The 23,690-nt window shown below is 40.8% G+C and overlaps 1 protein-coding gene across 3 annotated transcripts in view; it reads left to right on the forward strand.

Annotated features, from left to right (window-relative positions):
* The first annotated feature begins 892 nt into the window (after window positions 1-892).
* Window positions 893-23,690, forward strand: part of LOC111076540 (MOB kinase activator-like 3) — a 49,781-nt gene continuing 26,983 nt past the window's right edge. Inside the window, exons 1-5 of one of the 3 annotated variants that reach the window (XM_022370367.2) lie at window positions 893-1,014; window positions 1,103-1,253; window positions 1,327-1,450; window positions 8,598-8,701; window positions 15,466-15,581. In XM_022370367.2, the coding sequence (XP_022226059.1) occupies window positions 973-1,014; window positions 1,103-1,253; window positions 1,327-1,450; window positions 8,598-8,701; window positions 15,466-15,581 (537 nt within the window). In that variant the 5' untranslated portion in view covers window positions 893-972. Of the gene's footprint in view, window positions 1,015-1,068; window positions 1,254-1,326; window positions 1,451-8,597; window positions 8,702-15,465; window positions 15,582-23,690 lie in introns of all 3 variants that reach the window. The other 2 variants (XM_022370366.2, XM_022370368.2) reach the window with 2 other exon arrangements.

Below are 23,690 nucleotides of genomic sequence, written 5' to 3' on the forward strand. Positions count from 1 at the left end.
ATTAATTTCTTCATTCTGGCTATAATTATGATCCGATCTGATTCAGATTCCGCATTCTGGTAGATATGGTTATTCTCTACGATACTGCGTTTTTAGGTTTATCGTATCTTGAAAAATGTGCCTGCCACAGATTTTCGTCCTTTGTGATTGTGGAAGGGGCGGGGCGAAATTTTGAAATACACTTGTAGCAGTGTGATCTCACATGAGTCTGAAAACCAAATTAAGAGATTTAGGCGCTCATCAAGACAGACAGACAGACATCCACTTTTACCACAAATACAATATACCCCTTAACTCTTGTTGAGTACGGGTATAAAAATGTACGAAAGCTGGAAATTACTACTAGTCGAATTGGCGGCTCTTGTAGCAGCGGAGGAGGATGTGCAACTTTTATTGCGTTCGATGCTTTCATCGGAGAATTCGTTAGCCGCTTGTATTGTTTGGCTTTGTTGTTGTCCATTACAATAAATTTAATATACGCTGGCGGAATATAGAACATTTCTTTATCTATCTTGGGCCTACCAAAATACCATCAAATGCCATTGGCTACTTTTCTAGTATTAATAGGTATTTAATTTTTTTTAACTGTGACTGCTCGGCGTACAGTCGCTAGCAAACACTTTGTGCTCGAAGAAATTTCTTATCGTTTTCATCCCAGATTTTGCTAGACTACTTTTTTTGGATCTGAGTACTAGGCTGTGCGCAGTGCGTGAAGGGTTGTGTGAGCAAAGCGATTGAACCGGTTGTTGGTGGCATACGGTGCTTTTCCCCGTTCATGTTAAACGCATAGTATGAAGTAAATTTTAATTGCTTTTATGAATACCGTAAATATTTAGTCCATCAATCGATAGTACAGTCGATTTTTTTACAGTGTGTTGCACTTCTCTAGTACAAACGTAAATATTTATATATTATTACACGTTTTAATGAAATGCCACTGAATATTATCTGTGTTAGGAAATAAATTATAATATGGCTTTAAATGGATTTGTTGAGTTCTTTCAAAAAGGCAAAGTACGATATTTCTATTTATCCAAATAAACTTTTATACAGAATCCGCCTCGACAGTTGCATGTTCCTCAAACAAAATATATATTTGCAGACTTTTCGGCCAAAAAAACGCTTTGCGGCAGGCACAATTAGATATTCTCTCTACAAGCAAGCCCAAGCTAGTCTTCAATCTGGCATAAATTTACGTCAAGTGGTGCGGTTACCTCCAGGGGAGAACATGAACGACTGGTTAGCTGTGCATGGTAAGTTGCAGTACAGATGTTTACAATCTAATTACAAGTTTAAAATTTAAAATGTTTTAATTTTATTACTAAGTTGTCGACTTTTTCAATCGTATCAACCTTATTTATGGGACTGTTTCCGAGTATTGCGACGAATCAACTTGTCCAACGATGTCTGGAGGCTCCCGCTATGAGTATTTGTGGGCAGATGGAGATATGTAAGTTTTTATGCGCCTAACCCATTTGAAATCAATATACGATTTAGGTTTCCTTCAGATATCGCAGATAAGTTGCCAAAATAAGTTGTAACGTCATGATTCTGCCGACATAAATCCAGTTTTACGGAGAAAATATCTCCGCGGAAAATAATTCCGTTTTAATGCCTATTAGCACAGAATTATATAGCTTCTAAGTTTGATTATTTAATTAGCGAAAAGTGATAACTCCGCTGCAAAATTTACTTTGAGGAGGAGTTATGCATGTCTGTGGAGGTTTGGGCGTCGTTTAAGGTATTGCTCATTAAAATCTATGGGTAAACTTTGGAGCTAAAATTCGTTACCCAAACCAAAAAAAATGAACAAAAAATACCTTTTTGAAGGTTGCGGGCCCAACAACCAATTGGGAACAAAGCAAACGAAAAAGGCTTGTAAATTTGTTACCTGAACGCGTACCTGATAGAGAACACAGGATATTATTTTTTTCGACTTTTGAGTTTTTAAAGTCTTTTAAAGTTTTTAAAAAAAACTCCGCACAAAAATCATCATTTTTGCATTTCAATATATTTTTTTAAAATTTATATTTATATTTCCCAGACGGAAAGCTGAAATCACAAACTGTTTGGCTTAACTTCTAGCTGTTTTACTTATCTTTTCAAAGTTCTTTACAACCAGGCGTAAGATACTAGAGTTATGTGAAAAAGCGAAACCTCTGATAAAAGCTTTAAAAAAAATACCAGCCTTCAAAAATTCTTCAAAAAAAAATTATGCCATAGAAAAAAAACCATAATTCTTTAAAAAAATTTAAAGTCCCATATCTATCAGAAAAAGTTAGTTTGGATCCTTGAGGAAAAAAAAGTTCGATTTTGTAGAGTAGTGTAATTTAAATCTACAAAAATTGAACTCTTAATAGCCTTTTCAAACTTTTCGGAATAGACGCAATGAAGCAGAAAATGCGTTCACATTGGCAGACGTGCGTCTTGAATTTTGATTTGGGTGCTTGATGACAAGGAAAGCAAACAAATTTTGGGAAATCAACAGAATTATGCAAGACGACAAAAAAATGGACGAAAGAGAATTGGTTCTCATATTTATTTATTATTTTCAGACATTTCTTTGTAGAGTTTGTAGGAGTTCTTCTTCAAATTATGAAAACCATCGAAGTTCGTCTCCAGCAGTGTCTTAATGGCATCAGGGTGTCACAAAAATGGTCGTACAATCAGTTTCAAGTATTTTATTTAATGATTTTATGTATAGTTTTACCTTTTTGCACAACCATACATTTTTAGTGCCAAAATTTGATTTTTGATCTACAAGTTTTTGTTGTTATTAGTGGTCAGAAAAGCGCAAAAGCAATCGAATAATTCGAATAGACGCACATGCATCAGAGAGCGACGCAACTTTTTGCCACCACTAGGGTCCTATGCTTAACATATGTAAAAAAAACTACGTCTCCGGCAAGACGCAAAGAAGTGTGACGCAGCCCCAATGCAAACAGCATATTAGATTAGCCTTTGGGCCGCCTGCTGCGCAGTCGGCGCCGCGTCAATTTGCTGACGCGGCACATTCGTGGGTACTGCTACTCTTGGGTGTGCTGTTACGAGTCTCGGCCAAATGGTGCACTTGGTTTACACAATAATGTGCTCGATTTATGATCGTCGCCTGGAGGGCCGAACCAAATACAAGGGGCCATGCAACCGGATGAATCGGCTAACTTACTTGAAAGGAAGTGTTAACCACTTAATTTTTTTGTTTAGCTTTGAATGAAATGAAGGGAAGAGGACATGTCTGCAAGTCAGTTGACTCCTTGATTAGATATTTTGGGTGGTTTTCATTCCGTTAAAACTTGCGACCATTTGGTTTGAAAAGATTTCTTAAGCCAACTTTTGTGGAATTCCATTTGCAGCATAAAACGTACACTACTGAATTCGTTTTACAGCAGAATATCAGAAATTAGAACCATCTATTTCCTGGGTTAATTTTAAAACAGTGGAAGTAGTTTCTTATTTCTGAAAAGTTATATTTTCTGGACATTTCTGGACAGAAAAAATATTAACAGAAAATGATAAAACCTCATTTAAAATAGTTGCGCAAGCTTTATTTTAATGCAAAACAGTTCTTATTTATTAAGATATATTGATTAAACACATTAAAATTCATAAAATAACTTTTTAGTTATTTTTAAATTTAAATTTTTTATCAAATAACACATGCATATGACCGAATTGTATATACAACAAAAATTTCGGGGATTCCCATTTTTATTTTCACTTCAACCAAAAACGCAAAACTGTGTGGGCAATACAAAAATTCTTCCAGCTCTAATTTCAGAGTCGCCAATGCAATAAAATGTCCGGTTCTAATATATAGAATGTTCTAATTTGTGGGGGTTGTAATTTCCGAACTTCCACTGTTTTTAAAGAATTATAGTTCCAGGAAATTTTTTTTTTGCACAAAAAAAGATAAAATATCATCCGAACGAGTTACGCAAGCTTAATAATGAATATATAATTCACATGAAAATTCATAGACAAATATTTTAGTTATTTTTACATATTTTAATCCTAATTTTTTAATTTTGACTTTAACCTTCATCAACTGAAACGAATTTCTACATGCGTATCAAATTACACATGCATTTGACCGATAATTCCGTAGAATTACAAAAATTATAACTCTAATTATTTCAAATGGTCAAGAAATGAGAACCGGCCATTTTAATGTATTGGCGACTCTGCAATTCTAGGTTAGGTTAGGTGGTGGAGGCGGTTGTCGGGATCGCTAGGAACCCGACACACTTCAGCCGGTTTCGGATCGTTGTGATACCGTATAGATCATGTCCTTTTCCCTCGTGAGACACTATGTCAGCATTTGTTTGCATGAGTGCCTATTAGCCAATGTCCCGTAAGGGAACGTATGACTGAGCTGCACCTTTTCCTGCTGGGTTTGCAAAGTTCCTCGGTGCGCTTTTTTGTGATATTAGGCCATTAGGCCGATTAATGCGTTATAGTGGCCCTGTGTGCCATCTATTGTCTATTAGTAGCTTAAAGTGCTCTTTTCTTTTGAGATTACAATTGGCCATTGGCATACGAATGTCCTCCTTATCTTGGAGAAGGAGAATTGTAGTACCAGTTCTAGCCAGCTCATCTGCTATTCAGTTGCATTCGATGTCCCGGTGGCCCAGGACCCATATTAGGCTAATAACAAACTGATGTGCCATCTCGTGGAGATATTTGCGATGTTTGCCACGGTAGCCGAGCACGATGTTATCGCAATTAGCGAATTTATCGCATCTTGGCTGTCACTATAATTTAAATAAGATTTTTGGTATTACCAACAAATCCACGTCGAAAAACATGAAACGGAAATGTTCATTTATTTTATTTTCTTGTTAGTACTTTTTGCAGTTTAACAGCTCGCTCGCTCCACTCCTTAATTTTTAAATAATTTAAAAAAATTTTGATAGTCTTTTCTCGTTGCATTCTGAAATAAAAATCTCTTTATTTTCATCTACCAGAAAACCTTTATGAACCCTTAATTTTTTTTTTTGGTCTGGACGTTGATATGCAGTGACTGCACCATCAAGTGGCCCATGCAACACCAAGCCGAAGCCTGTTACGCGCGGAACCCAGGCAGAAATGCAGTCCCTCCTCCCGCCCAACCGACCGAGGGGCGCTGTCGCATGACGCTCGACGCGTGTTACCGAACCGATCGCGAGCATGCAGGAAAGATAGGTGTTAGACTAAAATTCGACGAAAATTAGAGCTAAACACAACTCAAAGGGCTAAACATGCAAAGATAGCTAAGAAATAGTACTAATTACTGGAAAGGTATGTTAGTATTAGTGATTTAAGAAGAGGAAGGGAATTAGTAGTGGATATTATATGGTAGAGGGAATTGAAGTCCGAGCAAAGTACCCTAAATGGTTCGTGCAAGGAATAATTCGATCTACAAAGCGGAAGGAACAAAGGAATGAAGTTTCTAGTAGATCTAATAGGAATCGTAAAGTTTATGCGGCTCAACAAGTCAGGGCTATCTACGTCACCCTTGATCAGGTTGTGCATAAAAATCACACCAAGCATTTTTCTACGACTAACTAAGGTTGGAAGGTTTATTAAAAGCAATCTACGAGGATAAGATGGCAGTCTCACACCTGCATCCCAGTTAAGGCCACGCAGAGCAAAAAGTAAAAAGTTTTTCTGGACTGATACATACACAAGAGCCATACTCTAAAATCGGACGAACAAGCGAGATATAGAGAGTCTTCGTTATATAGGGGTCGTCAAATTCCTTTGATCACCTCTTTATAAACCCAAGCACGCCCATGGCCTTATTTACCATGGTTGAAATGTGTTCAGAAAACTTTACCTTAGGGTCTAGTTTAACACCAAGATCATCAACCAAGGCAATTCTCTCAAGAGAACCACCGCAGAGGTTGTAAGGAGCCAAAAAGGGGCTGAAGCGATGAAATGTCCTTACTTTGCATTTCGAGGCATTTAGGTGTAACATATTTTCACAACACGATGACTGAAAGTTATTGAGATCGGATTGCAAGCGAGAGTGAAATGAAATGTACTTATACTGGACACAGAGTTTAACATCATCCGCATACATGAGTACTCGAGAGTTTGTTAATACTAAAGGCAGGTCATTAATAAAGAGTGTGAATAGTAGGGGGCCTAGATGGCTGCCCTGTGGTACTCCAGAAGTAACCTTAACAGGTGAAGAGAAGGAGTTTTTGAAGAGGACTCTTTGAGACCTAGAACGAAGGTAGCTAGAAATCCATCTCAAAAGATTAGGCGGAAACCCTAAAAGGTCAAGTTTTTGTGCTAGAAGGGAATGGTGTACAGAATCGAATGCTTTGCTGAAATCAGTGTAAATGACATCCGTCTGCAAGTTACCTTGAAAGCCTTTAATGATAAAAGAGGTAAACTCTAAAAAATTTGTTGTTGTTGATAGGAAGCATGAAGAGTTAATGGATAGGGTGAATAGTTTAAGCAGGGGACCACACAGAGCGTCGTCACAGTACCTGAGTACACAGCCGGGAACTCCGTCAGGACCTGGTGAAAACACCGGCTTAGCTAGTCGAAGATCATGAAGCAGTGAGCTTTCATTTAACAAGGGGCTGAAAATTCCATTCGACCTTGGTAAACTGTATGGATACGGCTGACCAGAGTAGCTTATGACGTTAACTAGCTTGTTTCCCATTTCGTTTTTAACCATAGCTAAATCTGCTTAATTAATTCGAATTTTATTAGTATATCTATAGTAAGTAATCTTTTGGTTTATTTTTTAATGCATGTCTTGTTTTGAGCTATTTGAACGGGTCGCGAACGTACGTTCCCACGCTTTTAATGCACAAAAAAATATAGAAAACAAAAACTTTCCCAAACAATTTTTTTACGTTTCAATAGCATTTTGTTAGCTCTATGTTTAGTGCAAATGATCGGGTTCATCAAACTTTAGTTTTAATAATAATTGCAAAAAACCTCCGGTCGCGAACAATAGAAGTCGCTTTTGACTTAATCTAGTAAAATGCAAAAATCTTCGAATGGGAATGCAATATTCTAAAGCGATAAATTTACTTTTAAAGAGAATTAATGTTGCGTTCTATCAAGTATACTCACATACAATTATCTCCATTGCTGTTTTTTTAATTCAACTAATACTGGTCGCGAACGTACGATTTTTTCATATGTATTTTTTTTTTTACCTCACGTTTTCCCATTAATCACTTCATATATCCTTAAAAAACTTATTAGTCCATTTTATGTGTGTAATAACATATCTAGGTTAGGTTGGGTTAGGTTGAGGCGGTTGTCGGGATCGCTAGGAACCCGACACACTTGGGCCGGTTACGGCCCGTTGTGATGCCGCGTAGACCATATATGGACCATATATGGAACATATCTAACAAGAATAGAAAATTTTCATTCTCTCAGCTGCTTTTCGGGAAATTCTTTTAGCTTCTGTGGATCGCCTTTAATTTTATTGATATATCGGTTACGTTTTTCACTTGCTTTAGACATCTGTAAATATTTATTTGCTTGTTCACAAATTAAAAGTAAAAGTAAAAAAAAAAAACATTGCCCACGGCCGCAAACTTCCGCTACTTTTAAAATCAAAATAAAAAGTTTGGTTAGTAGTTTTGGTCGGTTTGCATTTTTCTCTTCTTAATAGATTGCAATAAAGAGATTTAGTAGAAAAAGTGCAAAAACACAATTTGTTTTGCATGTGAAAGAATTAAATATACAAAACTTTAAAAGAAGCTAAAAGGGAAGAAATCACATTTTTTTCAGATTTCAGGCAAATTTCCTCATTAAACAACTGAGATCTGCTATGGAACCATTGTATTATGTCTCACACCTGCATTCCAGTTAAGGCCACGCAGAGCAAAAAGTAAGAAGTTTTTCTGGGCTAATTCTATACGTTCCTGGTGTAATTTGTACTGGGGGCACCATACACAAGAGTTTTTCCGGGATCAAACGATTTATTAGGGGTGTTTGTGATTAACAAAGGTTCCTTAATATTATTTTCAAATATTATTTTGTAATATATGGACCAATGTTCTTTGAGTGTTAAAAAGTTATATTTATACAAAGTGATAAGGGCGAGTTGATACTATGCAGGTATATTTTTGGCGTTGGGCAACAAAGCCATATTCTAATTGTTTTCACGCTGAATTCCCTGACGAGTCATATTATGGTCAGCTCGGAAGTTGGTCAAAGTGCGAGTTTCGCTCTGGGTCATCGCTGGATTGCACAATATTGCAATTGGTCTTTAGAGTGGGGCTAAAACATATTAAGACAACATACACTACATGAATGCACTAAAATTTGTTGTGTTTTGTATTATTCTATCCTAGCGCGACAAGCATATTACTTATAAATTAGGGCGCTAGTAACAAAAAGTCTAATAGTAGGTACTTACTATTTAACATTTAAGCATTTAAATTGCTAACATTTAAAAGTGATTACTATTTCAATTGACTTACATATACATATACGAATATATTTTAAAAAATTTTAATTTCTAGAGATCTCACTCTCGCTAACCAATTCTTGCCGTGTAGGAGCGTTCGTTCCTGATAGTTTGCGTAGGGAAATCAGTTTACTGACTAACTTTTTTTTGTCTGTACTTCCGGTTTTAGCTATAAAAAACCAGTTGCTCTCCCGGCTCAAAAATATATTGAACACTTAATGGACTGGACTGAGACTCAAATTAACAATGAAGCCCTATTCCCCGTATCCACTGGTATGTACGTGCAAACTCGGATAAATTTATAAACTAGAGCCCTGCATGAATCCACAGTATTCATAAAATCACAGCTATACTCATGCCTCTTTAATGCGTTCGATCATTAAAAATCTATCCCACAGTCGAATTCGACTCAAAATTTTTTCAGTTAAAAGCAAGATATCACACACACAACTAGAGATTTTTAGGCAGAGGACAAATTTTTGTGTTGCTTTTTCATTCTCTCTGCACGAATCGATTCGGTTGTCCTTTCTTGCAAGGCTCTAGTATATACCTACATACGTCTTACTTAGAATCAGAATTTTGATAAATACTGTTAAAACTAAATTTAACAATTACTTAATAAAACCCTGGAGAACAGATTGAAATTCGCTAATGCAAAGGTTCGAATCTCAAAAATAAAAATACTCCAACGCCGAAATTTTATACCTTATACTCAAATAAATGTACGCCTGCATAAATATTAAATTCCTGCAAAGAAGGAGAGTTTCCGACGCCATAAAATATATGGCGTCTGTTGACATAGAGTAAAATAGGAACTCGAGCGGATTAAATATACTTTATGTGTTTTTATTTATTTTGTTATAAGTAGATCAAGTATAAGAGATCAAGATAATGATAACGATCACGATCACTTAATGGCTAAAAGAGGGCAGGCGGACCGAATTGCCCGTGCCCTAATGCAAGCGAGAGAGAGAACGAAAGAAGAGATAGAAGCTCGAGCGATAGATAGAGAGATAGAGTGCGAGAAAACAGCATAGATTCTGCAGCTGCAGTATCGAAACGAAGAAGGCGATATAAAGAGGCGAAAGAACTGCCGCTGACGTGCCTAAATTTGCGATTAATTGTGCCCGTGAAAATCAATTAATCGCAAATTAATTCGCGAAAAAGCACTCGGGGTATGCATGGGTACTAGTGCTCGTGCTGCCCATGAATATGATCCAATCGTGTAATAAAAAATAATAGAAATAATAAAAAAAAACAAATGTCAACGTATAAGATCACCAGCTCGGTAAAGAGCACAAGCACTGTAACCAAAGTAAAAATGAGCCAAGCCCGGCAACAGCAACCAGACGAGCGTCGGCTCTCGCAAGCAAAAAACAACGCGTACTTCTCTATACTCTCGCCAAAGGTATCAGTACCAACAAATACTGCATCACTGCAAGTGAACGAGGAGAGAGCACGCTCTCTCTCCCCTGCATTGCAAAGTGGGTCATGGAGTGCTTAGTGCCCATCCCCCGACTCGTACTGCCTATCCAACGATTTGCTAATATCGACAACAACTAGTACAATGCCCACGCTCAAAACTGTGTCTTCGACCACAACAACCACTGCAATTGCTCAGCGCCCGATACTGTCGACCCACGTGACAAGCCCCACCTCTCCCAACCAATAAGTTCGAAAAACGCTAACGGAGCGTTAATTCAGACTGGGCTCGATCGCTATGTGCAAATGAAAAGAAAATTGAGCCTCAATTGTTCCTCGCTCAACACGACATTGACGCCATGCTCATATCCCGATGGTAAGGCACATGGAGGTACTGGCGTTCTGATCAAGAATCGCATTAGGCATTATCCATTGCCTTCATTTGCTACACCTTATCTACAGGCAACAGCAATTCATATTGAAATTCGGAGCGGCTACCTAAACCTAGCCTTCTGCATTTCCGAAACAGAATTTGTAACATTTTTCGACCTACTATGTGACCGATTTATAGCAGCTGGTGACTACAATGCCAAGCACACCCATTGGAGATCTAGACTTACCAACCCGAAAGGAAGACAACTATATCACGCTATAATAACCCCACGAAACAAGCTAGACAAGCCCACATATTGGCCCACAGATCCAAACAAGCAACCCGACTTGATTGATTTTGCAGTTACACGAAGGGTACTGCAAGCTCACAGCTTTCAGAACGCCCACACTTTCTAACTTCTAGCAAAACAGATTGGCTCAAATACAGGAAGTTCATAGGCTCTCATATTGATAGCTGCCCAAACATTTATTGTAAAGATGACATTGAAAGGTCAGTCGAAGCATTGGTATCCTCAATGTCACTGGCGGCAAAACACTCAACACCAATATTAGCATCTAATAAACTTTCCAACAGCAGTCGTATTTCTAGGCACATTGAAGTGCTGCTACGCGATAAAAGAAGGCTTCGCCGAGAGTGGCAAGCACACAGATCACCTGCCTCGAAAGAGCGGCTAAAAATAGCCAACCACCTACTACGCAGAGCCCTAGAAGATGAAACAAACCGAGGTCAAATATCCTATATGGAGCAACTCTCCCCAACTAGCAAACGATGCTTCCCACTGTGGAAAGGTAAATCAGGCGTATGCCCACCAATCAAGAGTGAATCACCTTTGCATACACAAACAGGAGAGTGGGCTCGCAGCAACAAAGAGAAGGCATATACATTTGCCGTCCATCTAGAAAACGTATTCAAACTACACCCAGCCACAAATAGCTTTGTGCTCTCACCAACCAACAATACCGAAGCTACTCCGCCTATCATATTCCAATCATTAAAGACCAAATCTCAAAGCAAAAGAAAGCTCCGGGTCACGATTTCATCTCCCCTAAAATGATCATAGAATTGCCGAGCTGTGCAGTGTATTTTCTTTACTGTGATATTCAACAGCATAATGAACTGGGGCTATTATCCTCAGGAATGGAGGAAATCATCATATAGACCTATCATGGATTTTATTATACACAAAATGCAAAAATCTAGTTGCAGTGGCAACGCTACGTCTTTTCTAACCCAGTATTAATTCTCCCTCTGGCTCACACAATCTGCATCGTGCATTGCAGTTGCAGAAAAATTTAAACATAAAAAATATTTTAAAATTCGAATAAAATCGGTCACTAGATTGATACCAAATCCGGCACTTACGTATAAAATATATTATATAAGTTACATAAATCACAAGTTCACCTGTATACTGAATGAGTACCGGCTAAAAAAGTAGAGCCGCGCCAAGGGCCAAAGTTCCCGCTCGTTTTGTATACCTATAAGTACATACATATAACACGACCGAAAATTTAAAATTTAGCCAAAAGCTTTTTTTTACTTGTAATACCAAAGAGAAATATTTGAAATTAAATAATCTAAAGAGATCACAGGTCTCCTTCAAACCGATTCCGAGATATCGGGCTTCAAAGTCCAACTTCATGCTTTGGGCAGTTTTGTTTATTTGTAAGAGCGTGTTCTCTTTACACATTAAATTTGTAAGAGTACATCTTCGATTGCACTCTTATCGCAAAACTGTTGCTCCAATAACTAATAACCGTAAAATAAATGAAAGACAGCTAGCAAATATCTATTAACTGTAAAATTTTGATTTGCTTTTGAGCGATGTTCTAATGTAACGTAACGCCAGAAAAAGAGCATTTAGTCTTTTTATACCCGTACTCAAAAAAGAGTTAAGGGGTATATTAGATTTGTGGTAAAAGTGGATGTGTATAACGCAGAGAAGGAAACGTTTCCGACCCCATAAAGTATATATATTCTTGATCAGCATCAATAGCCGAGTCGATATAGCTATGTCTGTCTGTCCGTCTGTCTGTCTGTCTGTCTGTCTGTCTCGATGAGCGCCTAGATCTCAGAGACTATAAGAGCTAGGGCAACCAAATTTGATTTCCAGACTCATGTGATATCCCACTGCTACAAGTGTATTTCAAAATTTCGCCCCGCCCCCTTCCGCCCCCGCAAAGGACGAAAATCTGTGGCAAGCACATTTTTAAAGATACGATAAAACTAAAAACGCAGTATCGTAGAGAATGCCCATATCTACCAGACTGCCGAATCTTAATCAGATCTGATCATAATTATAGCCAGAATGAAGAAATTAATTTTCAGTTGCTTCCCCTGGCCCCTCCCGCAAACGACAACCCCTCATTTTCCTTCTCGCTCGCACACTCTGCCGCGTTCAGTGCGCGAGCAACCCCTAGCGGAGGAGATGTAGAATCTAAATGGTACATGTAGAATCTACATGTTAGATGTAGAATATACATAATATATGTAGATGTAGATAACATATGTAGCAAAAAAATGTAAAATGTAAAATTTTTTTTTTAATTCTAAAATTCTAAAAAATCATATGCTCAAAAATGTATATGCTGACTGAGTACGGGTATAAGTAGAGTCGCGTCCCCAGAAGCGGCTCGCACGTTCCTTCTCGTTGTGTCTTCGCTACTGATCAAAAGTCGATAAAAGTTAGCGACTTAACAAAGCTTCAACGTAGAACAACATTTCAACAAAAATCGCGAGGACGCTACAGCTACTACATTTTATATCAGTTTTCTAAATTGTGTAACGTCACGCCAGATTGTAAGTAACTTTTATTTCTGTCTGGTTTATTATGATTTTACAATAAATTATCAGTTATACAGATGGATTCTAGCAATAACGGGAAAATTTACTCAGAGCGATACAGGAAAAAAATGAAATCGGACCTAGCGAAAAATGAGATGGTCCGTGCAAAAGCAAAAGAGAGAGCGGTAAAACATAGAAAAAAATTGTTATATCAGGCAAACAAAGAACGGCTAGACAAAAGAAAATAACAAACTTGTTTGAGGGTAGAAAAATTCCGATTGAGGGAGAAGAGTAAAACTGCAGAAACAGTCATTCACCCACTGGGTCAGCCCTACAATTGCAAGCAAACTTTTGGAAAAGCTTTCAAGAAAGTGAAAACTGCTTTGCCAGAAGACCCGCAGAAAAGAGCACATATTGTTGACTTACTATATAAAGAATATGGTTCAATATCTTTTAACAAAATCAGTTCAGGATCGAAAAAAGAAAAAGAACATGTTAAAGAATTTTATTTGCGCGACGATATTAGTATACAAGCTCCTGGTCGGAAGGACACTTTAATTGTCGATGGCGTGATAATGGCCAAGCGCTTTATGTTGTTGACGGTGAAGGAGTCATATGAACTTTACAAGAAGGAGATTGGGACTAACTACGTTAGTAAGACGGTGTTTTACGAATTGCGACCAAAACATGTACTACTCTCATGCAAGATCCCACATAATATGTGCGTGTGTATGTATCATGCCAATTTTTCGTTTCTCCTGGAAAGCAGTGCAGAAATTATAAAAACAATATCCACAAATTTCGAAACATTCCTGAAATCTGTGTGTTGCAGCATAGTGAATAAAGAATGTATGATGGGTAATTGTAGAAATTGTACAAGGAATGTAAAAATGGATTTAGTTCCCTTAAAATACTATTCTATAATGGATGAAATAATTAAATGGAAACATTGGCGCAAAGTGGAAGACCGGATTGCTCTGACAAGCACCGAAGGTTCTCTTTCTACCCAATATTCGCTTCTAATAACGAACTAGATGCTCAGCTTCACTTTTTTGTTAAACGTTCCCAGCAAACGTATTTTGATACCAAAAAACAATATATTCAGGCAGCAGATCTGGTTCTGCAAATTGATTTTGCAGAGAATTACAGATTGATTTTTCAAAATGAGATACAGAGCGCTCACTTCAGCTACCGACAGGTTACCATTTTTACTTGCGTTGCTTGGGTAATGAGCGGTGTAAAGTCGTATGCTATAATCAGTGACAAACTCACCCACAATAACTTCGATGTTTGCTGCTTTTTGACAAAGCTTGTGGAGATCATTAAAACAGAACACGAACAATTTAAAAATATTTATATATTCTCAGATGGAAGCAGCTCCCAATTTAAAAACAAGTATATAGCTCGAACTTTACCTGATTTTGTTTCTGAATTCGGATGCAAGGTTTTGGAGTGGAACTATTTTGCAACCTCTCACGGCAAAGGTGCGGTCGATGGTGTAGGGGCAACCATAAAACGAAAAGTTTGGCAGATTACAAAAACAAAGAATATTATTTTGGACAACGCCTATTTGTTTTACATGTGTGCTCGAAACAATCTCGCAGGAATTAATTTAACATATATTTCTTCAAAACAAATAGACGAATTTTCGACTGGGCTAGCTGAAAAGTGGAAGAAGGTGAAGAAAATACCTGGCATACATGCAATGCATTATTTGTCAAGCAGCGAAGACATGCAAATAAAAGCAGCTGAAACTGCATTTTCAAATAAAACTATTATATAACAATAATTCTCTACTTCTCTACTGATCATTCGTAACCCATTACTCATACTCATAACCCATTACATATAAAATAAATTTTTTGTTATCTTGAAATAATAAATATTTTAATAAGTAAAATTTAAAAAAAAGTTGTACATCTTTTAAATTTTGTTTACTTGCGTTAAGAATTCATTTAAATACATTCTAAGAAAAAAAAATGTTCAATGAAAACATGTAACGTAACGCCAGTAACGTTCGCCAGATGCCTCCGCGGATTTTTAACAAAAAAACAGGAAAAGTTTTTACATTTAATAAGTTTGAAAATTAACTCTCAATACTTCATTTATTAGCACAAAAAATGTTATACAGATTCGCAGAGTTTTGCCATTTTGTACCCCAACCTCGAAAACCACTTCTGTTTTATGTAACGCACTTTTAGGTCATACTTTGGCTTATATCTTTAAAATCGTTCGCTCGATTATTTTCATTTTTTTGGTGAATGTAGGTCTAACCAACGTTCATTCAACGAGGATAATTTTTTTTTTTACAAATTTTAGCTTTTTGACTATTTTTTTCAACATTTTCTCGTACGAATGTAACGTAACGCCAGATAGGAACTGCCCATATACATATGTATCCATTTATATTAATCTAAATAATCTCATATTTTTTCAGATGTTCCGTTTCCAAAAACATTTATTGCTCTTTGTCGAAAAATTTTAACTCGATTATTCCGTGTTTTTGTACACGTCTACATTCACCATTTTGACAGAATCGTGAGCATCGGCGCTGTAAGTAACTAAAATTTTTTTAAGTCCGTCCAGTGCCTTGACCCGGTAGAAACTGGAAATCATTGTTGATATATATATATATGGGCATTTCCGCCGAAAAGTCAACCAGGACCGAAAAATAAAATGTTCAAATTCATCGTTTTTTTTGTGTATACTTATAAAGAAATGTCCAAATTTGCATAATACAATGGAACCATAGCATATCTGTTGTTTTTCATGGGGAAATTAGCCTCAAAACTGAAAAATTGTGATTTCTTCACTTTTAGATACTTTTAAAGGCATTTGTATATTTAGTTCTTTCACATGCAAAACAAACTGTATGTTCTTTATTGCAATCTATTAAGAAGAGAAAATGCAAACATTTTTGTTTTCTATATATTTTGTACATTAAAATCGGATATCATAATCATAATAAATAAATTTCTGAATTTACAAAGCCAAATAAGATTCCTCAGAAAAGTGTCAACGCTTTCATGTTTGAGATTTTATATTACAAACTTTGTGGTTCGTTCTCTTTCGTAGTGTGCAGACGTGTTTTTTTTCGCTCCGAATTTTTTTTTATTTTTCCTAAAAAGCTGGTTTATTGTTGAAAAATAAAATTTAGAAAAACTCCCTAATTAACCTTTAATCACAAAATCCATCTTTCACCGTCAGTGTATGCGTATTATCAATGTGAACGCCCTCACATTGCATTTAGCCCGCTTCTTGTAGCTGTTCTATCACTCTCTCTCTATCACCCAAATCCAAATAGATGGTATAGCTCTCTCGCTAACGAAACTTTCTGTGCAGTAGCGCTTTTTTTTAGCAGTCGTTGCTGTAAACGCTTTCTTCGATTCTTCTGTTGGGTGTGGGTTTTATTTAGACATCATCCACACACTTATCCCATCTCTCCTCTCGGTTCTAAACGTTGGACAGGTGAATAAGATGTGCTCCGCTCCATCTCCATCGCTGTCGTGGCCAATTCGATGCAGGTACGCTTTGTCACGTCGAAGTTCAAGAAACCGTGCCTTCGTGTGCACCACAAGTTTGGGATGAGGGAGAACGTCCATCTGCCCTTCGTGGGCTCATTCCATCTCCTTTGGTACCTTCTCGGCTTGGTATTGTGGTCTGTTTTTCGGCTCGTAGGAAGCTTCCGCAGTTTCCCGTGCCTGCAGCACAAAAAAATGTTGAAATTTAAATTTGAAAGCTTAATATCTTCCAGGCGTTAAGCTGCAGATACAAAGTGTCTGGGTACGATTTATAGTTACATTGGGCAGCTTTTCAGAACTGCAAAGTTCTATGCAACCAGATGTAAGATACTTAAGTTATGTGAAAAAAATCATTAATTTCAGGTAAAATTATTTTTGAGTTTTTTTGGTCAAACGGCTCCAAATTGACCGTTTATCCATAGATTCTGATGAGCAATAGCTTAAACGACGCCCAATTAATGCGTCTATCTAAAACCAAAAATATTGGCCAAGAATTATTGTTTTTATCGACTTTTCCCGAGTTTTTAAAATCAAAATTTGGAAAAAAAATACCGAAAAAAATTATGAAATTTGAATTTCAAAGCTTAATATCTTCCAGGCGGTAAGCTGCAGATACAAAGTGTTTGGGTACGATTTATAGCTGTTAGCTTGTTATAGTTTGTCAGCTTTTCGGAACTGCAAAGTTCTATGGAAGCAGATATAAGATACTAAAGTTATGTGAAAAATAAAAGCACTACCTCTGAAAAAAAAACAAAACAAAAATAATACCAGATTTTGAAAAATTCTTAAAAAAAAACTACACCATAAAAAAAAAACCATTTTCGCGGGACGATAATTTGTAGCGATAAATATTTTTAGTACATCTAGTATATTGAAATGTATGGATTTTGAGCCCTGGAATGAACGGGCATATTTTCGGCCACGATGAATTGCCGCCATATTTTCAGCACTTTTGTATTATCGCGTGGTTAGAGCAGGAGGAAATACTGCGGTAAGAATATTGTGGGACTTCTAAGAGGTTATGCGACCATCTTTTCTTATCTAGAATAAAACGGGCTTACGAGAAAACCTGCTTCTCTGGGGGTATATCGGCCGTTGAAGGCAACTCCGTGGGACCACCGACATGATCTTTTATTCGCAGTCCTAGGCAAGTCGACTGCAAGGGCAACTTGCGCTTGAGTACAGGCAGTCAGCCACCTCAAGTAAGAGAGTTGCCAGAGACGCGGACAGCGTAGATTGGACGGGCCGCAGACAGCGACCCAGAGTAGACGCAGACAGAGCCGATTAGCTGGAGTACTGGGCAGAATAGAAGGATGCAACATTCTCCCAGACGAAGTAGCCGGTTGAACGAGGAGCAAGCGACTCGAACAACAATGAGCGCGGCTTCCCAACCTGGAAGTATTACGACCACAGCTGGAGTTTCAGTACCAGGACAGGCCCAGCCACCTCCAACCCAAGATCTCTTGGAGAAAATTGCAGCGTTGGAAAAGGAGCTGGAAAGGGAAAGAGCCCGAAACAACGTGAACACTGCCACCGTTACCGTAATATCGAGCGATGTCGGGGTGAGTAGTGTGGTGTCACTGCTGACGCCATCTTGGAGCGATACGCCATTTTCGATTAGTAGCGATCCGATCACATATAACGGAGTCGGTGCGAGCAGTGCAGCATTTATTGAACCACCATTATGTAGCGGACCATCCCTGCTTATGAGCAGCAGCTATTTTACGCCATTTTGTGCAACCAGCACCGCCCAGACAGCGCGTGGAGTTGTGCCGCCGGGTATAGGGATCCATAACGTCATAACGCCGACTTCACTAGCGGGGTCCTACGCCTGGACGACACCGAATGGAAGCAGTGGAAACTATATGCCACGCAAGCTTCCCGATCTGCCAGTATTTGGTGGTCAACCAGATGATTGGCCGATTTTTCTTTGTGCGTTTACGGAAACCACTCACGCGTATAATTGTACTGATCTGGAGAATAACCAACGCTTATTGAAGGCGCTGAAGGATGAAGCTCGTGAGACCGTCAAGTCGCTCCTGATTCATCCAAGTAACGACAGCGCTGTGATCGAGCAGCTGCGCTTTAGGTATGGCCGACCGGAGCAACTTATACGCAGCCAGCTAAATGGAATTCGAGAGGTGCCTTCCATTTCGGAGCACAACCTGGCGAAGATTGTACCCTTCGCAACCCGTGTGAGCAATCTCACTGCCTTCTTGCAGTCAGCGAAGGCAGATCAGCATTTGGGGAACCCAACCCTCATGGAAGACCTTGTGGCCAAGCTCCCTACAAGCAAACGAGTGGAGTGGGCAAGGCATGCCGCTTTAATATTACCCTTTCCAACCATTGTCCATTTTAGTTCGTGGTTGACGGAGTACGCCAACGTGGTATGTACTATCATGGATGTCGAAGGGAAAGAACCAAGTCGTCGTTTGCTGCATGCAAGCATCGACCAAGACCGAGGCGAGCATCAAGACAGTCGACTCAGATGTTGTCCAATATGTGGAGGACAACATGCAGTTAAGGACTGCAGTGATTTCAACGGAGCTTCGCCACCAGACAGGTGGAGGCATGTGAGGAGGCATCGACTATGTTTTTCATGCCTACGAAGTGGTCACATGACTAGTTCCTGCAACAAGCATGGTGAGTGTCATGGTCTGCTGCATGGTGTGGATGACCAGCGAAGAAGGTCGCCGCAACGAAGCAGTAACAGAAGCTACAGCCAGCGGAACCAGCAGTCAGCTGTTTCTAGACGTAGCCTGGACAGAGGGGCCCACAGGCAGTGGATGCGCCAGTACAGACCAGAGGGGCGCCGCAGGCAGCGGAAGGGCCCGTACAGAGGATTTTAAGTTGTGTCGACGCAGAACGAGGTCGCCTGCTGTTCCGTATACTGCCAGTAACGCTGTATGGAGCTGGTCGACGGGTGGATTCATACGCACTCCTGGATGAAGGATCATCTGTCACGATGATCGACGACGAACTCAGGAAGGAGCTGGGCGTGCAAGGTGAGCGTCGACATCTTAATATCCAGTGGTTTGGCGGTAGATCCACCAGGGAGCCTACCAACGTGGTAAGTCTGCAAATCAGTGGAGCAGGCAAGCCAATTTGCCATGCGTTGCGAAACGTGTATTCCGTTTCGAACCTGAGCCTGCCGATGCAGACTCTACACCGACGAGATGTCCAGGGCGTGCACAAGGATGCCCGCCTGCCAATGAGGCCCTACAGCAATGTGGAACCGAAACTGCTCATTGGACTGGATTACGGACACTTGGGACTTCCACTTGGAACGAGACGGTTTGCCAGACAGGGACCATATGCGGCCGCAACCGAGCTGGGCTGGGTTGTCTTTGGGCCGACAAGTGGACAATCAACTACGCCGAGGTCCTGCTTCCTAGCTGTTTCATCTGATGACACTATTCAGAGAATGGTGGAAGACTATTTTGATGTTGAGAACTTTGGTGTGAAGCTTGCGCCACCAGTCGCCGGCAGCGACGACGTGCGGGCGCAGAAGACATTGGAAGATACCACGGTAAGAGTGGGGCAACGTTACCAGACAGGTTTATTATGGAAGGATGACAACATTGTGCTTCCTCAAAGCTTTGACATGGCGTTCAAGCGGTTGGTCAACGTCGAGAAGAAGATGAAGCGCAACGGGCAGTTCGCGCAGGAATACACTAGGATCATCAATGATTACGTGTCTAAAGGATACGCTGGACGGTTGAAGCCTCATGAGGTCGCAGTGGAAAGTGGCAGGCTATGGTATCTGCCACACTTTGGAGTAGAAAACCCAAACAAGCCGGGAAAGATTAGGCTGGTTTTTGACGCTGCGGCAAGAGTTGGTGGAACATCACTAAATTCGGCAGTGGCCAAAGGGCCGCAACATTATAAACCCTTGCCAGCTGTGCTCTTTCATTTTAGAGAAGGTGATGTGGCGACATCAAGGAGATGTTCCACCAAGTTTTGATCCGACCCGAAGACGCTTTCTGTGGAGAGATGGAGATGACAGAAGGGATCCTGACATCTACGAAATGATTGTAATGACCTTTGGAGCAGCCTAATCGCCAAGCGCTGCGCATTACGTGAAAACTGTAAATGCTGAACAGTTTCGTCATTCGGATCCAAGAGCAGTCAAGGCCATCATCGATTGTCATTATGTGGATGACTATGAGGACAGCTTTGCTACCGAGAGCAAAGCCATCAGTGTATCTACCCGAGTAAAGGAGATACATGCGAACGCTGGATTCGAGCTATGCCAATTTTTATCCAGCTCACCCATTGTGGAGGCTGCATTGGGTCTACCAAGACGAGGCGAGAGCGTCGGATGGGGTGAGGCTGAACAGAAGATTCTGGGAATGTGTTGGCAAGCAGCCACAGATGACTTCAGGTTCAATGTGAAGTATCATCGAGTTCCAAGCAGCGTATTGAACGGCGATCGAGTCCCTACCAAGAGGGAGTATTTGAGCTTGGTCAAGTCTACGTTCGATCCCCTGGGATTCTTGTGTTGCCTCATGATAACAGCCAAGTTATTGCTACGCGAGATTTGGAGGCAGACGATCCAGTGGGATGAATCACATCCAGATGAGATATACAGAGCCTTTGTGAATTGGCGCAAGGAAATGAACACCGTGGGACAGTTCAGAGGCCTTCGCCATTATTTCGGGAATGGACTCGTGCGAGCTATAGATATGCACGTCTTCGTGGATGAAAGTCAGTCTGCATTTGCGGCTGTGGCCTACTGGAGGGTCACTTATGAAGATGAAAACGTGCTGGTGAGCTTCGTATGTGCCATGAGAACAATGTCAATCCCACGGCTGGACCTGCAGGCAGCAGTTCTTGTAACTAGGCTGATGGACACTGTTAAAAAGGAACACAGTGTGGCCATCAGTGACATCGTGTTAAGGACCGATTCCAAGACGGTGCTAAGATGGATTGGTAGCACCCACCGCCGATATAAGCAGTTTGTCGGCAATCGTGTGGCGGAGATCTTGCATTCGACGAAGGTATCCCAATGGAGATGGGTGCCAACAGCTGACAATGCGGCGGATGACGCAACACGTTCGCAATGCCACGTAGACCTCAGCCAGAAGTCACGTTGGCTAGGCGGACCAGCATTTTTGAGGCAGCCAGCGGGCAGCTGGCCACAGCCTGAATCTGGAACTGAACCAGGTCCGGATGGTAACGACGAAGAGGAGATGCCAAGTGAGTTTTCGCTTGTTGGTGCGAACGACTTTTGTATTTCCTTTCAGAGATTCTCGAGCTACAGTAGGCTACTCAGGAATACAGCCTGGGTCTTAAGCTTCACGCGCTGGTGCCGTGGACAAAGGATCGAGCTCGAGAAGTACGGCCTTACTGCATCAGAGTGTGAGGCCGCGGAGAACCTGTTGGTCAGACAGGCACAACGTGAAGCGTTTCCAAACGAGATGCGGTCGGCAGAAGACGGCAAGATGGTTGCCGGCGCGAGCGACACTCGAGGACTGTCACCCTACATAGATGACCTTGGAGTTCTGCGAGCCTATGGCAGAGTTGATGCCGCATTTTGCATGCCGTACAGTGCGAGGAGGCCGATAATTCTGTCACACAGGCACAGTCTCACGGAGATGATTGTGCATCATTTCCTCGCAACGATGAAGCACCAAAATGTGGACGCTACGATTACGGAGATCCGGACGAGGTTTTGGATTACGAAGCTGAGACGTGTACTACAATGGGTGATCTCAGCATGCAACGTGTGCAAGTTGTATAGGGCGCGGCCGACGCCGCCAATAATGGGACCCCTGCCGGAAGATCGCTTGGAGGCCCATGGTTGGCCGTTCAAGAATACAGGACTGGATTACTTCGGACCACTGTTGGTGACGGTGGCGCGTCACAAGGAGAAGCGATGGGTCGCCCTGTTCACTTGCTTGACGACCAGGGCGATTCATCTGGAACTGGCGTATGACCTGTCGACGGATTCCTGTATAATTGCGATACGGAATTTCGTCTGTCGTCGAGGGCCAGTACATAGACTACGCAGCGACAACGGCTAGATCTTCGTGGGAGCTGACATGGAGGCCAGACGATTTGGTGACGTTTTTGAAATGGAGAGAGTCCAGGATGAGCTGTCGAGCAGAGGTATCGAATGGGTATTGAATTGCCCAGTGAATCCATCTGAAGGAGGAGTCTGGGAACGCATGGTGCAGAGCGTCAAAAGGGTCCTGCGCCACACATTAAAGGAGGTGGCGCCGAGGGATCATGTACTGGTGAGTTTCCTGATCGAGGCGGAGAACATCGTGAATTCGCGTCCGCTTACCCACTTGCCGGTGGAGGCGGACCAGGAAGCCCCGCTAACGCCAAATGATCTTCTCAGAGGAGTAGCTAACTTGCCGGACACGCCTGGCGAAGATGTGGAGCTGCGCAAGGAGTGCGCTACACGCAAGCAGTGGCGTATAGCGCGACTAATGAGGGACCGTTTCTGGAAGAGGTGGGTCTTGGAGTACCTGCCTACACTCGTGCGCCGAGAGAAGTGGTGCCAAAGGACGGAGCCGACTCGCCAGGGTGACGTGGTCTTCATCTGCGATCCAGCCTTGCCGCGAAGAGAGTGGCGTAAGGGCATCGTGGACGAGGTCTACAAAGGAGTTGAAGGAGTCATTAGACGCGCTAGTGTGCGCGTGAACGACTGCGGCCTATCCAGGATTATGATGCGTCCCGTCTCCAAACTGGCGGTTTTGGATTTGAGTGAAGCGGTTCTTCACGAGGTCGGGGATGTCGCGGGACGATAATTTGTAGCGATAGGTATTTTTAGTAATTATAGTATATTGAAATGTATGGATTTTGAGCCCTGGAATGAACGGGCATATTTTCGGCCACGATGAATTGCCGCCATATTTTAAGCTGCACTTTTGTATTGTCGCGTGGTTAGAGCAGGAGGAAATACTGCGGTAAGAATATTGTGGGACTTCTAAGAGGTTATGTGACAATCTTTTCTTATCTAGAATAAAACGGGCTTACGAGAAAACCTGCTTCTCTGGGGGTATATCGGCCATTGAAGGCAACTCCGTGGGACCACCGACAACCATAATTCGCTAAACATTTTTAAGTGATTTCTGTGGCACCGCTGAATAATTAGCTTAGGCAGACATATTCATGAATAATAAGTCATACA

The sequence above is a fragment of the Drosophila obscura genome, unplaced genomic scaffold, assembly GCF_018151105.1.
Source record: "Drosophila obscura isolate BZ-5 IFL unplaced genomic scaffold, ASM1815110v1 contig_31, whole genome shotgun sequence".
Classification (NCBI taxonomy): domain Eukaryota; kingdom Metazoa; phylum Arthropoda; class Insecta; order Diptera; family Drosophilidae; genus Drosophila; species Drosophila obscura.